Source organism: Hydra vulgaris, chromosome 14 (genome assembly GCF_038396675.1).
Source record: "Hydra vulgaris chromosome 14, alternate assembly HydraT2T_AEP".
Classification (NCBI taxonomy): Eukaryota; Metazoa; Cnidaria; class Hydrozoa; order Anthoathecata; family Hydridae; genus Hydra; species Hydra vulgaris.
Genome location: NC_088933.1, coordinates 16685933 through 16704638, shown reverse-complemented (window position 1 = coordinate 16704638; position 18706 = coordinate 16685933). Strand labels below are relative to the sequence as shown.

Sequence of the window (18706 nt, the reverse complement as noted above, 5' to 3'; positions counted from 1 at the left end):
TTATAAACTCCTAAAAACATTTCTAGTTAATCAAGTATGGCCAACAAGAATTGATCATCATTCTTATAGCTAAATTATTTTAATGTGAAATATTCTAATATAGTAAATAAATTTAATCACTCTTTTGTTTTGTTTTGAGAAATGTTTCCATCCAGTATTGATCTTAACTTAAGGCACATTTAAAGGGTTGATGATAGCAAGAATGTGTTTCAAATTGGCGAAATACTAATTTAAAAAGTAATTTGAAATTATTATTGTTAAAATCAACAAATTATGTTTTAAAAAAACAAATTTTTTACTTCTCACTTAATGTTCACATAAATGTTTACACTGTTCACAACAAATCTTCACAACAAATGTTCACATAAATGTTCACACTGTTCACAACAAATGTTCACATAAATGTTCATACTGTTCACATTAAATGTTCACACTATTCACAACAAATGTTCACACTGTTCACAACTGATGTTCGCACTGTTCACAGCAAATGTTCACACTGTTCACAGCAAATGTTCACATTGTTCACAACAAATGTTCACACTGTTCACAACAAATGTCAGACTGTTTACATCAATGTTCTTCTCACTGAAGTATGGTTTAAAAAAAAACTAACTATATCACACTAAAAAAAAATCTCTTCTGTTTATTTGAAAATATCTAATTAAGTAATTAAAAAGATAAAATGACCATAGTATGAAATTTAACACTAAATGAATTGAAAACAATAAAGTAATAATTAAGTTGAGACAAAAACAACAAACTGGTAATTGTAGAAGTGTGAAATTATTGATTTTACAATCAGGATTTAAAAATTTTTACACCTAAGGAGTCAATTGGTTATATTAAGCTCAAGTTGGCTACATCATTATCAGAAAACAAAATAGAAAAAAACTCAAAAGAAGTCAAAACTTTCTATGGTATTCCTCTACTAAAATCTTGAGATGCATTGCTTGTGATAATAAACAAATAAACAAGCACAAGTATCTTTCTTTTCCCAATATTCAATGTTTATATGTATATATATGTAGTAAGAAACAGCGCAGCAAAATCAATACCAGTTCTAGAAAATGCACTTAGTTGGTTTTTTTTAGTGAATCCTTAGTAGAGTAGGTTTGCATTATTTGTTGAGTAGGCTTGTATTTTGTAGAGAGGTTAACATTTGTTGAGAATGCTATCATTTTTTAAGTAGGCAGTTTCTTCCGTTATATTTGTTGCATTTTAATCCTGTATTGCAAATTTTGTCTTGTCTTTTTATTATCCAAAATTGTTCCAATAATTTTGTTATCAGTTAATTTTCTCCAATTACATGATTTCCTTCATCACGGTATTGTTTTACTATCAGTTTTGAAATCGTATGACCTTGTGACAAAATGATTGGATACTTAGCATTGTAGGGAGAGTAATTAGCATTTTGCAATCAACTACTAAAACATCTTCATCAATATGTAGATTTAACGGTATAGATTTATTTGATATTGATAGTGTCTTTTCTTATTTAATATTGTAACATTCATCTTTGAAACTTTCCTGTTAAACTTTAGCAATATTTTAATTTTTTGCTTTTATAATATTCCTTAGGTACATGTATACATTTTTATGCAAATCATTTACACATTGACAGTTAAATAGTACCTATCCATTTGTCTCGAGAAGTCATATCAATTTATCCTAACCTTATTTATTTATCTTGACAAGTCCAAAATAAGAGTTGGTTTACTTTAAGCAATTGATTTGTAACTTTTTATACATGTCAAACAAGTACAATACAAAGAATTTACTTTAACTAGCACTTATTGCAATAATAATGTGACCATTTTTCATCTGAAAAATTCAAACAAGTTGGTCCACTCCACAATATATTGTTTTTTTTTCAACTTTTATGCTGATGTTCTTCTAACTAGTAAATCAACTATATTAGTTTTTGTTGGTACTTACATTGTTTTAGCTCTGTAAGTAATCATGTCTGCTCAATATTCTTTACAAGATGCATCCATAAAAATGTGTACAAATTTGTATGGAATGGTTTAAGTTGTCTGCAAACAATTTCTTTATAAGTTAAGGATGGTAAAGGAGTGATTACTGAAACAGCAGGATGGCATGAGGATATGAAATTTCTATTTTCTTTAACTTGGTGTTCCTCTTTTTTTTGAAGAATCTAAAGTATTTCTTAAAATGAAGTTTTAGAAATTACATAAATTAAGTAATGCAAGATGGAATCTTGCTCTTTTTGTGACTATGCAGCAGCTTGCATTGTCGCAAAAAAGCGTTAAACTCAGTGAAAAAGTTTTAGAACCATTTAGATTGGAAATTCCCAGAACAAATCAGTGTGCAGAATGAGCAATCAAGTTTTTACAAGATCTTTTTGAGATCTGTAAAAATGAGAACCTCCAGCTTAGATTTATTTTGTCTAACAAAGCATAAGAATTTTATATTATGCTTTAATTAAGCTGAATACTACATGGCATTTTTTCAATACAGTAGCTTTTCGTACTTGTAGAATTGCTATTTAAGTTAGCAATTTTATATTTATTTGTAATTAAGAGTATTATAATGTAACATAAACTGTTAAATGCTTAAAAACTAAATTAAAAATTATCGATCATAAAATTGTTTGCATACTCATATACTTAAACTCAAATTTTTGGTTTGTGGATAACCTTTTTCAACAAGAAAACTTGAATTAATGTTTTTTTCATTACTAAATATTCATCAAATTATGACCCAGAAATATGGAGTCACAAAAAAGTCATAACCCTTATATATATATATATATATATATATATATATATATATATATATATATATATATATATATATATATAAAATATATATATATATATATATATATATATATATATATATATATATATATATATATATATATATATATATATATATATATATATGTATATGTATATATAAATAGATATAATAGATTAAATTACTGGATATGGTATATGCAGAAAAATGATTTTAAAAAATAACCCTGCGTAACAAAAAAAAAAAAGATAAAGAAAAAAAAATGTTTTCTTCTAGTTTTTAATAAAACAGCCAAAAATAAAAACAGGAAAACAAACGTTTTATTTAAGTTCTAAATACAAAACTTTTATTTAAATCGTTTTTTAAAATAAAAATGAAAATAAGAAAGTTTTTTTTTAAGTTTTTTACAACAAAATAATTAAAAAAAAAAAAGAAAAACAAATTTTTTATTTGAATTCTAAATAAAATAATTACAATAAAAATGAAAAAACAAACGTTTTTTTTTTTCAAGTTCCTAATAAAATAAATAATATAAAAGGGCACCACCATTTCCATTTAAATTCAAAAAATGAACCATTCATTCATTTCAATCATAGGTAAAACAATTAAAATAAAAGCGGAAAAATGTTTTATGGTAATGTTATATTATTAAATGAAATGATTTAATTAAAATTGGCAAAACTTTTGTTTGTTTTTTAAATTTTTAAGCAAATGTTGACGTTTGTAAGAAAAGTTGGCGAACTCAGCATTTGCTTTTCTGTAAATGTTATACTAAACATTCGCACATTTGTCAATTTGTAGAACCCTGTTTCAAAATTATTCGAGTCGACCTGAGCCGACCTAAGACAGTTTTAGGTCTGCAATTTTTTTCCAATCTCATTTTTCTTAATTCCGAGGGCTGTGTATGTATGTATGTATATATGTATGTATGTTGTATTTATGTATGTATGTATGAAAGTCAGTATGTATGTATGTGTGCATGTATATATTTATATAATATGCATACATACATACATTTGTATATAAAATTTGTATATATTCAATCCTTGATATAACCAGTTTTACACATTTTATTTAAATAAAAAAGTTACTCTGATCCAAAAAATTTAAATTCTTTGTTAATGTAGAATATACCAAACATTTATAATATACATGAAAATTGATATATATTATATTAAATGTAATATACATAGATAAAGATGCATATAAATATGGTTATTGTCTTTTAAAAACACAATTAATTCAAAAACATCAAAAATTTGGAAAACCAAATTAATTCAATGGGAATATAATGTTAATATATAGGTTATATATTTTACTTGTTAAAATAAGTTCCCAATAAAATATCTGTTATTTATTGGATTTTTACTTCTCTTGATTAAACTGATAGTAATAATTTGTTAATAGACTTTAAGTCTTCATTCTAGTAACTTAATCATTTAAAATATTTTAACATAATTTTGGATTTAACTTATTAAATATTAACGAGTTTCTTAACTTTTTCTCTATGCCACTTTTTCAACAAAAAATAATTCTTCTTCAAAATTTTTTCTAAAGTTATTAGGCATAGCATACCTATGCTGTATTCAGTAACATAAATCTATGATATATATTGTCAGATGGAGTAATATGGCCATATTTTGACTGTATTTTTTCAATAATTTGCTAAATACAAAAGCTTTGAACTTGTAGATTTTATTTAAGAATAACTCCTACAAGATGCAGATTATATGTGAAAGTCAGCCATGTAGCTTTAAAACTTTAACCACAACTTATTAATGAAAATCATTTTTGAAAAATCCAAAAATGGATTTTTGGCCACTTTACAAGAAAACCTAATTTAAACAACAAAACTTTGCAATGCATGTTTAAGAAATTAATGAAAATTTTTAACTAAAGTTTACTAATGAAAATCATTTTTCAAAAATCAAAATATATAGTTAGGCCACTTAACAAAAAAATCTAATTTAAACAACAAAACATTACAATACATGTTTATGAAATTAAAGGAAGTATGTTTTAAATCCTAAAACTAGATTTTAAAATAAAGTTTAAAATACAAATACAATAAAATACAAAAATCTATCACAAATTGCTAAGGCATTTCAATCTTTATAATGATATCTGAATGTCTTATGGCCTTTCTGTAAATTATTTTCTTGGATCCAGGGTTTTTGCTGATATTAGTCTAATCATAGTTCATTACATTAGAAGGGCAATGTCCTTGATCAGGTTGTGCAGGTTGTTAAAAAAAAAAGAAACTGTTTTTCACCTACAGCTGCACGGCTCTTTAAAATGTTCTGAACAATTCTCTGTAAAATTAGGTTGTGGTGCCTTTTGAAAAATCTGTAAGCCTAATCTTGCCCAGAGAAGTTCACTTTTGTTTGTGAAGTATACATTTTGATGAAATGTTTTAACACAGCCAGATCCCAAAACTCTTCAACCCTACTGATGAAGTGCTTTCTCATTGCTCAATTTTGAGTAATGACAAGTTACTCAGCAGGAAAAGCAGTTCAACAAGGTGCCTGCATATTTTTGGTCTTACCACATAGATAATTTCTAATAGTTGATCTGGAAATTTTGTAGGTCTTAGATGTCCTTTCAACTGGAATACTAACAGCAATGGCCTTCATAGCCTTGTCCATTTGCTCTGGGGTAGTTACTGTGTGCAAAACCTTCTTTTGGTTTGTATGTGCATGGGATATTGCAACTAATTAAAAAAAAATTTGACTAATTTATCAACCAAATCAATAAGTGGCCATATTACCCCAATTTTTAAAATGGCCTATTTACCCCACTAACCTTACTGTAAATGCTTTGAGCTTTAAAATGCACTTACTTAAGTAGCTCATAGAGGTCTGGTTAAAATTTTAGCCAAATTGCCCCTCAAATAATTGCTTGGCAATAGTTAACATTTTTGATGAGTCTTTATTGTCAAATTAATTAAATTTAATTTAGTTTTGGAAAAATATTTGTTAAAACGATTATGTATAACAAATATTTAAGAAACAATCAAGTAATATTAAAGCTGTTAACTTTGACTTATGGTAACATTATTATTTCAACATTATTGAGTCAAATCAAAACAATAACAAAGAAAAGAAATTTCAAAACAAAATCAATAAGAAAAACTAAATAAATAGTTATTATATAAAAACTAAATAAATAATTATTATATAAAAAAATAAACAAGATCAAAAAGTAAAACTGGGTAAAAATAAATAAATTTAAAAATACATCATGTTGGGTCCCAAAAGAAACAAAATTGTATAAAAATTTTAAAAACAATCATCATTTTATAAAAAAAAAATCTATATTTGAGGTTTTATTGCCTAGAAAATGACATTTTTATAAAATAACAATGAAAAATATGCATTTTTATAAAAATCTTTGCTTATAATTTTTGTCAAATGTTTTTAAAATCTCTCTCTCTCTCTCTCTCTCTCTCTCTCTCTCTCTCTCTCTCTATATATATATATATATATATATATATATATATATATATATATATATATATATATATATATATATATATATATATATATATATATATATATATATATATATATATATATATATATATATATATGCATATATGTAAATTATGTTAGTGTATTTTACAAATAGAGTGCTCAATGTTCTTAAAGAACAGAGCAATAATAAATTACTGGATCATCAGGAAGAGTTACTAAATCTCAAAAGAAATTCAATTTATAGAAAAAAATATTTTACAGGAAGTTATAAAATATTATAAAAAAATTTTAATTGCTATATTTTTTGGTTAACAGGAAGTTACAGAAAGTAATTATTAAATAAATTTCTTTGGAATGGGGATAGTTTAATTTGGTCATTTGTTTTAATAATTTTTTAAGAGGTATTTATTTTCAAATGTTTAAAAAAATTTAAAGAAAATATAAAAATTTTTTTTTTTTTTATCATCATAGGTATTGTATCGCTTCTGACTTGCAAGAGTGATGATGATGGACTTGAAATAAAATGGAATGCATCAGATCCTAACTCTTTTGAGCAATTTGTATCATATGAATTAAGATGGTGGAGTGAATCTAATAAATACAATACAAATATTGCCAATATATATAACATTAAAGACATTGAATTGTTTCGTATTGAAGTTTTTGGTATACTTATTAAATAAATTATTTAAAAAATGTTGTGATTTTAAGAATTAAAAAAAAATACATTTTTAGCTTATTCAAGTTTGCTTTGTAAGTTTTACATTTAGAGTCAAATGCTCACTACAATGTTAACTTAACAGCTATTTTATATTTAGAGCCTAATGTTCTCTACAATGTTAACCTAACGGCTATTTCACTTCAAGGTTTTCCACTTAATTACAGCTATCAGAAAAACTTTTGTCAAACAGGAATGATGAAAAGTAATTATTTTTATTACTTTTTAATATTACATATATTTTTATTTTATCTACTAATAAAACCAAAATATAAGGATAAATATATGGAATGCTAATAAAATTATTATTTATTCCTTTTTTATATTTGAATTTAATTTTTAATTTTTTAATTTTTCTTATATTTAAGGAAGCAAATTAAGTATTTCTTTTACTGACAAAAGTGTTTCAATTATTTGGAATAAAAGTCCGCCTGAAGAAATATATTCATTTCATGTAAGGATTGTAAAATTATTAATAAATAGAATTATAACATAATATTTTGGTTTTTTAAAATTTTTATATGTAGATTTTTTATGAAACAATAAATTCAAGTGTGGTGTCAAATGAAGAAAAGGTTTGGACTTCTACACTTAATCATACAATATTTGGTTTGAAACCAGCAACATCATACAAGTTAAACATTCATAGATATGGTTATGGTGCAACTATCAGAGCAATAAGATTTTTTGAAACATTGCCTGGTAAATATAATTTGTAAAGAAAAAATATATTTAAATACTATTGAGTGGAACTAAGTGGAAATATGAATATTCAAACATAAAAACTAAAGATTAAAATTATAAAAAATATAAATGCAAAAATTGATCAAAACCTTTGTGATTTTAAATAATTTTTAATTCAATTTTAATTTTTTTTTTAAATGTTAACTCTATTTAGTTAGTAAAAATATTTAAACTTGTATTAAAATCAGTTATTTACTTAAAACTCTAGGTGTATTAACTCCAACGTCACTACCAAAGTCAACAAATTTTCTAGACATCACCAAGAGTAAGTACTTATTTTGATCATTTCTGCTTCTCTTTAAACACAAAATTATTTAACTTTTTTTACAAGTTTACAAAAACATTTGATATGTAATTTGCATTGAAGATTAATTCTTAAGAATGAAGTACATGGTATGGAACCTAATTTAGTGAAATAAATGAATTCTTTTTTGTGTGGTTTGAGATGTACAAAGAGACTTGAGATTATATAAAAATAGTAAGTTGTGTATCACAATGATCACTTGACATTAATCATGAGAATAATGTCAAGTGATCATTTAAGTTGGTTAAGTGAATTAATCAAATGAGTCAATTATAATTGACTCATTTGATTAATTCACTTAACCAACTTATATATACTTATAAAGTCTGATAAGTAGAAGCTGATAAGTGTATGTTTATTGAAATCTACATAAGCACTTTAATTTATTGAGTTAAACATTTATGGTAAATTATTTGTTAAATGGCCATATCATTAAATAGAGTTATTAATTTTATTTAAAAAAACCTTTTTTTAGTGAATAGAGAGAATTTTTTAGTGAAATTTAAAACGGGAAAGCTAATTTTTTCTCCCACTATTATTTCCATAATTTTATTTGACATGAACACATTTCTAAATAGATTAATAGATATGCTTTTTAAAGTCACACTTTAATTTTAATTATTTATTTTTTGAATTATTTTGGCTATCCACTAATTAGCTGATTAATTTTTCTTTTGGAAAAATTATGTTAAAATTGTGTTTTTTATATTAAAATGTTTTGTTGTATCGTTGTTATAAATTATTTTTTTTAGCCAAAAATAAGTTTAATATGCTTTTGAAGTTTATACTTGTAATGTAAAAATAGAAAACACTAAAACTGAAACAGTTAAAATAAGTTATACAAAATATTCTATTGAGACTTTAAAAGTAGCTCTAACTTATATTTAAAAAAATAATTTATCAGGTTATTGTGTATCAAAAAGTATACCAAATAACCAAGACTACTTTAAGAAGCCATTAAAAAAAAAGGCAAGCAAAAAAAGATGTTGGATGTTAAATTACAAAGGATGAGGAGAAATCAATAGCTATATTGTCTATAAATTACACAAAACATGGTCATCCAATAAGACTGGAGGAGTTAGCAAAAATAGTAGCTGAAATATCTATACTAATAAGTGACAGTTTGTCACCTAAGTTAAAGAATGGCTATCCTAGTATATTTTTAGGTTTAAATTTTTTTTAGGGCAAAACAACAAAGTAGCATTAAGAAAAAAAGAATCATTGAGTAGCGCAGCAGCCAATGTTTCAACAGAGCTGCAGAGCAGCAGTCAATGATTCAACAGGCCAAATCATTGAGTTGAACAGCAGCTGATGTTTTAATGGGTCATTTTGAGGATTTTTAAAAAAAAATCTATGACTTTAGTTCTAAGCAAATATTTATAGCATCTCAACAGGTCAAGTGCTTTCATGAATCTTGATTAAACTTGGTTTGAACAAAATCCATGTATTAAAAAAATTTTGCAAAAAAAAAGAAAGTTCTAATGTTTACTTTGTCAGTTCTGCAAGAAAAAAAGAAAATATCACTGTTATCCGATGTTTTGACCTCAAATCATATTTAAAAATTCATGTAGTCAGATATAAGGTGTCGCTTATTCTTCACAGTGGACCCAGACTGGAAATAGACTTTTTTATGTATCTAAAAATATTTAGTAAATTTTAATTGTTTTTGTTTAAAATGATTTTACCAATGTGAAGATTGTTAAGCAGCTTATTTAAAAGTTATTTTTTATTTGATATCTAATATATTTTAAATAAATTAATTTAAAATGTGTAATTTGTTTTAATTACATTTTTTGGGTGAGTTTTTTGAACTTAACTAGGTGCTAACTTGCCTCTACTTAGACATACATTATAAAAATATTTAATATTTTTTCTTTTGAAATATAAAAAACTGAAGCAAATTAGCACTTATTTTATTTACAAGATTTAAAAAAAAGTTGAACAATGAAACAGTTGTTTTTCTAAAAATTTGTAAATATTTAATTTATGGTTACAAATATAAAACATTTCAATTTTTATTTATTTAATTGATTTTATTTTGTTTGTGTTTCATTATATGTAAAGTAAACTAAAAAATTAAAGAAATACTTTAAAAAAATTTAGACTATCAGTTAATTCAGTATTTACTTTAAAATATCAGTCAATTAAAGAAAAACATTTCAAAAAAAATGGGTATTTATACTTTTACAAGCATCAAAAACATTATTTTGTGTAGTAGAGGAGGCTTACATAATAGATCCATGTTTTTCAAATCAAAGAAAGTCATTTACAGAACTGGGTGATAAGTTAAAAAAGGAGAAAGACACAGGAACTTGTCAATTATATAAACAACTTTATCACTAATGAATGTTCAGAGTTGAATTTTAACATGTTATTAGGTTACCTCTTATATAGAGTTAATACACATAATAATAAAAATATTGCAAGTTTTCAAAAACCATATGGAAACAATAGATGACTTTAACACAGATGAATCCATAGCTTTCATGCTCACTAACTTAGGAGCAAATGAGAAAATTAAGATTTTTTTTTGCTTCAAAATCTATTTTCCAACAGCCAATAAATTACTTGAAGGATGAAAAAAACTGCGTCCTACAATAAATCATGTTTTGGATGCAAAAGGTGCTTTTGTTTAATACAAAAAACTTATAAGAATGACAATGGATTCTGTTTTTAATATAATTAAAAATTATTTTATTCCAGCAGATGGTGATGAGTTGCGAATGTCTTTTAAGGATGCCTGTGATGGCGCAGAGTAACCAAACAAAGTAACTAAGCATCAATGATATCAAAAGATATGACTAAAAGTTTCATGTTTCTTTATGTAAAACATTATGGTTTCTATTCCCCTGAAACTGCCATCGAGATAAAAATTTCTAAGTAATGCTACACTTAACATTACTACAAATACGCCATTGGCACAAATTAATTGCACTCTCCATGCAGTCCTTCATCACTCTGCTGAATTAATTGTTCGTAATGATGGTTTTGGCCTTGGCAGTTTATCTGAGGAAGGTCTAGAAGCAAACATTAAGATATAAGAAACTATTTATAGCTTTTTCTCATAAGTCATTGCATATAGAACAGCTTACGGATGTGAGTCGTCTTTTAGAGAGATCTGATTATGGTGTTTTAAACCAAATTATATATGATTTATTATGATGCCAGAGTTGTATAAGTCTGTGTTGAGCTGGATCTCATTGAATTTTTAATAAAATCAATATATATATATATGTATATATTTATTTATATATATATATATATATATATATATATATATATATATATTTTTAGTTTTTATTTAGATGCCCCAAGAAGTCCTTTCAGTTTTATCACAGAGTACCGCGTATGAACATTTAATTGGAAGTTCACGCCTCCTTCCTAACTGATATTGCAAAACTTGCCCAGAGGTGGGGTTTGAACCACGGATCCTTTGTTTCTGAGGCAAGTGCACTACCACGGCGTCATTGCTGCTCATATACACATATATATATTTATATATATATGCTCATATATACATATATATATATTTATATATATATAGATATATATATATATATATATATATATATATATATAGATATATATATATATATATATATATATATATATATATATATATATATATATATATATATATAATGATGAGCTGTAGCAGCAATTTGTTACATTAACTGTAATACTAGTGTTGGCTACAGTGTTTGTTTAAATGGTTTTTAAATTCATTAAGATGACGAGAGTCAATCACAGTTTGTGGTAGTGAATTCCATCGGTTTACTACTCTGTTAGGGAAGAAATTGAGTCTAGTAGAAATAGCACGCATGTTGTTATTGAGGTCAAAAGCGTTAAAGAACTCTTTGTATTGACGATGAGAGTGTCCTCTAGTTATTCGCATAGATGGATAGCCGATTTGTGGGTTAATCCAATGAATATTTTTTAAGTTATTTATAAATTTGAAGTTGTAGATTAAATCACCTCGATTGCGTCTTTCATTTAGTGAGGTAAGATAAAGGTGTGATTATCTGGCTTCACTGGATAACGCTTTGAGAGATGGAATTGCATGGTTTTGGACTTTTTCAAGTTTTTCAACGTTGTGTGTAGAAATATAATTCCACACAAGAGCAGCATACTCAAGGTGAGGTCTGACCACCGATGTGTAGAGCCTTTTCCAAACTTGTGCATTTTTATAAATAAATGATTTCTTTAGTTGACCGAGCACAGAGTTAGCCTTTGATGATATTATTTCAATGTGTGTATCCCATTTGAGGTTGTGTGAAATGTAAACCCCAAGATCTCTTTCACTGTACAAGGAATCAAGAAGCTGCTTCCCTTGCTGAGTCAAGATATAGTATTGGTGGTAAGGATTTTGCTTTTGTTAAACCGTAAGATAAGGCACTTTTTGTAATTAAGTCGTAAGCGCCAGGTTAGAGTCCAAGACACAATGTGATTTATATCCATCTGGAGCAGAGCTGGGCTCTCAGGTGTAGAATTTGTGGAAATAACTTTACTGTCATCAGCGTATAACTTAACAACTTGTTGTGTTCTTTTAGAAAAAAAAATTTATCCAATTAAGAAGCATATTAGAGATACCATAACCATAAAGTTTGTGGAGCATAAGATCATGAGGAGGTGTGTCAAACCTTTTTTTCATAATGTAGATATAAAGCATCTACACTATAGCCTCTTGCCATTGAGTGTGAGATCTGATCGACAGTTTCCAATAAATTGGTAATGCATGACTTTTTTGGAACAAACCTGTGCTGATTTTGAGATAAAAGATTATTTGCACTTAGATACTCGGTTAAACAATCTTTTACAATATGCTCTAGGATTTTGCAGCAGGCAGAAGTTAGGGAAATCGATCTGTAGTTTAATGCATCAAGTTTAGATCCTTTCTTGTGAAGCGGTGTTATGTTAGCTTCCAGCCACGCGGCTGGGACTTGACCTTCACAAATAGATTTTATAAATATGTAGGTAACACGTTCAGAGATGAAGAACATTTGTTGAGGACATGTGGGTGAATGCCGTCTATGCCTGCTGATTTATGCAAGTTTAGGTTTGAGAGTAACACTTGTATGTAGTTCTCATTAAGTCTATTCAAGATTGACATCTCATTAATCACAAAAAATGTGCGCTTTTCAAATGTTGGCAGCAATTGACTCAAACTTAAAGGAGTAAAAACAGATGAAAAGTAATTATTAAGGATTGTAGCTGTATGGCTTTCATTAGAAGTAATGTTTCCATTTGACTCTTTCATAGACCTTATTTGATTTTTAACTTTAAGTTTCATTTTTATATACCTATATATAAGTTTTGGAGTTGTCTTTGCTTTTTTGGATATAGATTTTTCATATTGAGCAATAGAATGAGTTAGAGTTTGTTTTACTTTATTGCAGCTATTATTGTATAGATTAGTGTCCAGACGCCAGTTTAGGTTTTTGCTTCTATAATAAAGTTTTTTTTATTTTTTATAGCAGAGATTACTTTTGTGATCCAAGGTGTGTGTAAAACAGAATAATTCGATTTGATTGCTAGTATTTGAAGATTACATCCTTCAATATAGATAGATTGGAATACATTATAACATTTATCAGTACTTAAATTTTTAAAACGATTAACCCAGTCAATATCTTTGAAATACATGTTTAGTTTATTGAAGTTACTATTTTTAAAATCTTGTCGAGATGAAGAAAACCGATTTCTTGGAGGGTTTGAAGATTCTACAGCGAAATTCCAAGTTATAATTAAATGAGCTTGTCCTTTTTTAGTGCACCCCAGTTGAGAATGTCTTTCAAGAGAAAATATACATTGAGATGACTCAGTTAAAATAAGATCTAGAGTGCTAGATGGACCTAATATAGAGTTCAATTGAAAAGTATAAAAGTTGACATGCTGTGTTAAATGATTTGAATCAAATGCTAGTGAGTTTGTAGTAATTGCTGTGTTGTTATGCCATGTGGTATTGTCAAGGTTAAAATCTCCTGCGATAAAATGACCAGAGTAGTGTTTTTTTTTTGACTAAATTAGATGCAAAGTTTTTAGAGGCTTTAATTTGATTATTTACGAAGTTATTGCTGAGGCGTGAACGGTATATACAACCAACTAGAATTTTTTTAGTTCCAAGATTAACTGAACACCAAACTTGTTCAGAGTCATTGTTAAGTTCAAGATGTGTTACTTCATGGCTTATTAGTGTATCAGATATATAAATGCAAAACCAATAAGATTAATTGTGCGATCACGCCTATATGTGATATAATTAGTGAGATTAAAGATAGAGTTTTCATTAAACCATGTTTCTGTTATAAAGACAAGACTTGGTGGTGCTTATAAAGTTTGAATAAGGCTTTGCAGCTCGGCAAGTTTCTCTGCATTTAACGAGTTCGCATTTGTATAAAAACAACTAAAATTGTTAAGATGAATTGTTGTGTTTTTTTTATTATTGATAATCATTTTTATATTATTATTGATTCTGTTGTGGACTGGTTTAAGTTTTAATTCTGTTTTAACGTGTCTAGGATCATTACTTTTTTCCAAGGGTCGAGTCCCAAACTCCATCAACACATGTGGCTCTACCACTACGGATTGCAAAACGAAAGGGCTGATCTTTTTGCTGACTTTCAAGTTTTTCTTTGTTGAGCCTGTTAGATTCTATACGTAGTAGTTTAGATTGCCTTTTTTGAGCAGGAGTTTCATCTGGATTGATGTAGATTCTATTTTGAACACTGTTGAGTCTAAGCTTATGGACAATTTTGAGAATTGTATTTCTATCATCTGCATTATTAAAAACTACTTGTAATGGACTTGTTTGTGTTGAGGTGCTTTGCCATCACTGAAGCGTCTAATAGTAACACGCTTACATTCAACATTTAGTTCGTTTAAAAGTGATGTAACTAGTGTTTTATCATGTTCGATACGGTCGGCAGTGACTAGAGAAGATGTCTTGGTACCAAAAATAATAGCATTTTTTTGTTTTTTTTTTTCTTTCCTGAACTTTACGTGCATTTGCATCAAGCAATTCTAGTTGAGCGTTTGACCTTGTTATTTTACCTCTTCCAGAAACTACTGAGGCCCAGCTGGAGTTTGTTAGATTGCTTCTGTTAGTTTAAGGTTTTAAAGTTTGTGATTCAGCAATGCTGACATCTGTGGCCCACTGTTTTTCAAGTGCTGTTAATTTTTGCATCTTGAATAAGTTTTTCTTTTTAAATATACTCTATTTGTTCACGCAAATTAGAGTTTTTATCTCTAAGCATACGAATTTCATTTATCGTAGCTGTTTTAATTGCAAGAAACTCATATCAAAGTTCTTCATTCTTACTTATTGCAAAAGCAACTGAATTCACCTTGAGCGGTGTGGCTGACATTTTCAACTTCTGACTTCATGAAGTTTGTTATTTCTTATCTTGCAAGGAGGGCTACCACCCTTAATAACAGTGGATTACCTCCTGGTCGTGAAATATTTTATATATTAGTTATCCTTATTACACAGGGACTAAAAAGTTTCAGTATGTGTTTTATATATATATATATATATATATATATATATATATATATTAGGGATATGACTTTTTAATTTTTTTTCAAATAAAATGTTTCCTGTATCATAAATCGATGAACTTTTACCTAAAATCATGAAAAAAGGCCCAAATAGCTTTCTGCAACAAAAAAAGGTCACCCCCAAAATAAAAATTTGATTTACCATTTTTATACATTCATTTTTGACCGATGTTTTAATCTTAAGCTTAATTCTCAGCTTAATTCTATTTATTTCATTATTTTGTTATGAATTTATAAATATAACGCCACACGTTACCATGGCAACGAAACGGCCGTGTGCCGGCAAATACTTGGAATTGTTATGTGATGACGTCATTGTGTTACCACGGTGATATAGACGACTGTAACAGACTGTAGAAGATTATAGAACTTAGTAGAACATTCTGGAAGCTCTAAATAATTATATAAGCGAGCTGCTGTCAGAGCTCAGTGTTGATAATGTGAATAGTTCTATGAAGTACTCTGCGTGTAACTGAGCTAATAAGGAACTACTGTAGCGAACTAAAGACGCTGTAAGTGTACGAAGTATAAGTAGTTGTAGCATTATCGTTAGGATACGGACTGGATTATCGAACTGTTATCAACATTGACTGGATTATCGAACTATAATTGGATTACTATACAGTTAAAGTATTTTATTAATTAAACGACTTTATTAAACGGATATTTACGCTCAGCTATCCGTAAAGTCGTAACAATATTATATGATGTCTCACAAGAAAAGTCATACCACAGTAACAAAGAACAAGAAGACTTGGACTAAAAATTTGGTGAGATTTCAAGAGTCACACAGAAGAAGAGGAAGCGTGGCTGTAGAAGAACATTCACTCGATGAAAAATCCAGAATACCACTTCAATTGCAGATCGTAGGAAGATACCAGTTTCTCGGAGCATATGTTAAAGGAAGAAAAGAACGAATAGACCAAATTTCTGAGGAAATTACAAAATTGTGGGACAATAAACTGAATTTTCCACGTGTGTCTGATCAAGTGATAAGAGCAAAGCTTATGAAGGTGCTGAAGGTCTATGATGAATGTGTCAAGCGTGGAAAATATGATGTTCTCAATGCATTATTTGACATCACGAAAGTGAATGGCCAGTGGTTATCCTCGGAAGATAAACGTCTATACCACCTACAAAAAGAAAGTAAAGGACAGGTGGGGTACTCAACAGGACAAGTGGCAAGTAAAGAAACCATTCACCCTTCCAAGAGAAGGAAAGTCCAGTCTGGAACAGCAATACCTTCCACATCACAAGTCCTGTCTACCACAGAGAGTGGTACTGAATCTGAAAACTGCAAAAGTAAGAGTGAAGATGATGAAGACGACGACGGTGATAAAGACGATGATGAGGACACTCAGAAAAAAACTAGAAAGCACTACAAAAGTAAATTTGCTGTAAGTATGGTTACATCAAGTGGAGTTTCCACAAAGAAAGCTGCTAAAATATGCAATGTATTATCACAACAAGGTATTGATATTCCAACTCCAAGTCAATCAGCAATTTACAAGTCCATATTCAAAGAGGCAGGTAAATTTAAAAAAGAAATGATACAACAACTTAAAATGGAACAGTGGTCCTTACACTTTGACGGCAAACGAATAGATGATAAGGAATATCAGGTAGTTGTACTTCAGAATGAAAGAACTGACGTGAAACTTGATGCACTGCGTTTAAAAGATGGCAAAGCTGAAACTGTTGCTGAAAAAATTGCCAAACTTATTGATGAATACAATTTGTGGAATTCAATTAAGATGATCATTACTGATACAACAAACGTCAATACTGGGAAGAGAAATGGAGTTGTTGTGAAGTTGCAACGTATGTTTAAATTAAAGGGTGTCACAATACCACAATTTATCGGTTGTCAGCATCACGTACTAGACAGGATTCTCCGTCTGGTGATGGACGAAGAACTTGGGGGTGATACCAAATCTCCAAACATTGAATACCCATTTGTGTCTGAACTGTTGAATAAGTATGATGAACTGAAGGATAAGTTTGTGAATGGAACTGTAGAAATTCTTGATAAATCAGGGTGGAGAGACGATATGAAGTTTTTGTACCATTTAACAAGAGTGTTTAGGTTCTATGAAGAACAAAGAAACTTCCCTCTGATTCACTTTCAGAACATTCCTAATATGAGCAATGCCAGATGGAACTCAAGAGCCATTCTCGCCATTCTGGCGTTCATTCTTATGCCTGAAGCGAGAAAGAATTTGGAGAAGGTTTGCAGGTTCATTTCATATGAGTGGGCAGAACATTGGTTTAGTAGTCAAAAGTACAATGACAATGACTTCAAGAATTTATCTGATGTATTGAAGCCTTACAAAAAGGCATTGCAGTCATTCAAAAATCACTGGAAGAAAGAGCCATCCGTCATCGACATACCACGAAGTAATCAGATAGCTGAACGTGCAATCAAGGTGATGCAAGACCTGTATGCTTCCTGCAGAAAGAAAGACAAACTGCAACTTCGATTCATTCTAAGTAATAAGCGCTAGACTCTTTATGAGACGTGAGCATCATGTGACCCATGTACTAAACACAGTAGGCCTATAGACACAGACAGTTATGTATATTGTTGTACTAGACGCTTTGATACTGTTAATTTTGTAATACTTGTATAATTATATATCACATAATGTTTTTTGTTATATCACAGTACATGTTGCATAAATAAATAAAATAACAACAGGAGTATGACTCTTACAACATCTTCAGCCTTTAATATTCATTTACTGTACAAAAGTGTACCTATTGAAAATTCGATTTTTTGGTTTTGGGGTGACCTTTTTTCAAAATATGTCAAAATGAAACATCTATTCGTTCTTTTTACATAAAAGTTCATTGAATTACGATACAGGCCTAGTAGGTTGCAAAAAAGTCATATCCCTAATATATATATATATATATATATATATATATATATATATATATATATATATATATATATATATATATATATATATATAATATTTGTTGCATTGAAAATATTTTTATTGAGATGCTTCTAATAGAAAAAAGAAAGCTATTGTCTAAAATAGTAACCAAAATTTTTTTTTAATTTAAACATAACTAAAATCATTCTGCTTTAAAATAAGTAAAAACTCCTATAGGTTGACCACCCTTTAATTGTGAAGTTTT

General features: G+C 28.1%; 2 protein-coding genes across 5 annotated transcripts in view; one reads left to right on the top strand and one right to left on the bottom strand.

The window, feature by feature from the left end:
- Positions 1–15515, bottom strand: part of LOC100213111 (GTP:AMP phosphotransferase AK3, mitochondrial) — a 102371-nt gene extending 86856 nt beyond the window's left edge. The window contains exon 1 of the mRNA XM_065817329.1: positions 15482–15515. The gene's annotated coding sequence lies outside the window, so the exon portion shown is untranslated. The remainder of the gene's footprint in view (positions 1–15481) is intronic.
- LOC100203949 (adhesion G protein-coupled receptor L2) overlaps positions 1–18706 on the top strand; it is a 105499-nt gene that overhangs the window by 31072 nt on the left and 55721 nt on the right. For all 4 annotated transcript variants that reach the window (XM_065817325.1, XM_065817324.1, XM_065817327.1 and 1 more), the window contains exons 6-10: positions 6708–6902; positions 7055–7159; positions 7323–7408; positions 7482–7656; positions 7907–7963. In XM_065817325.1, coding sequence (XP_065673397.1) covers positions 6708–6902; positions 7055–7159; positions 7323–7408; positions 7482–7656; positions 7907–7963 — 618 coding nt within the window. The remainder of the gene's footprint in view (positions 1–6707; positions 6903–7054; positions 7160–7322; positions 7409–7481; positions 7657–7906; positions 7964–18706) is intronic.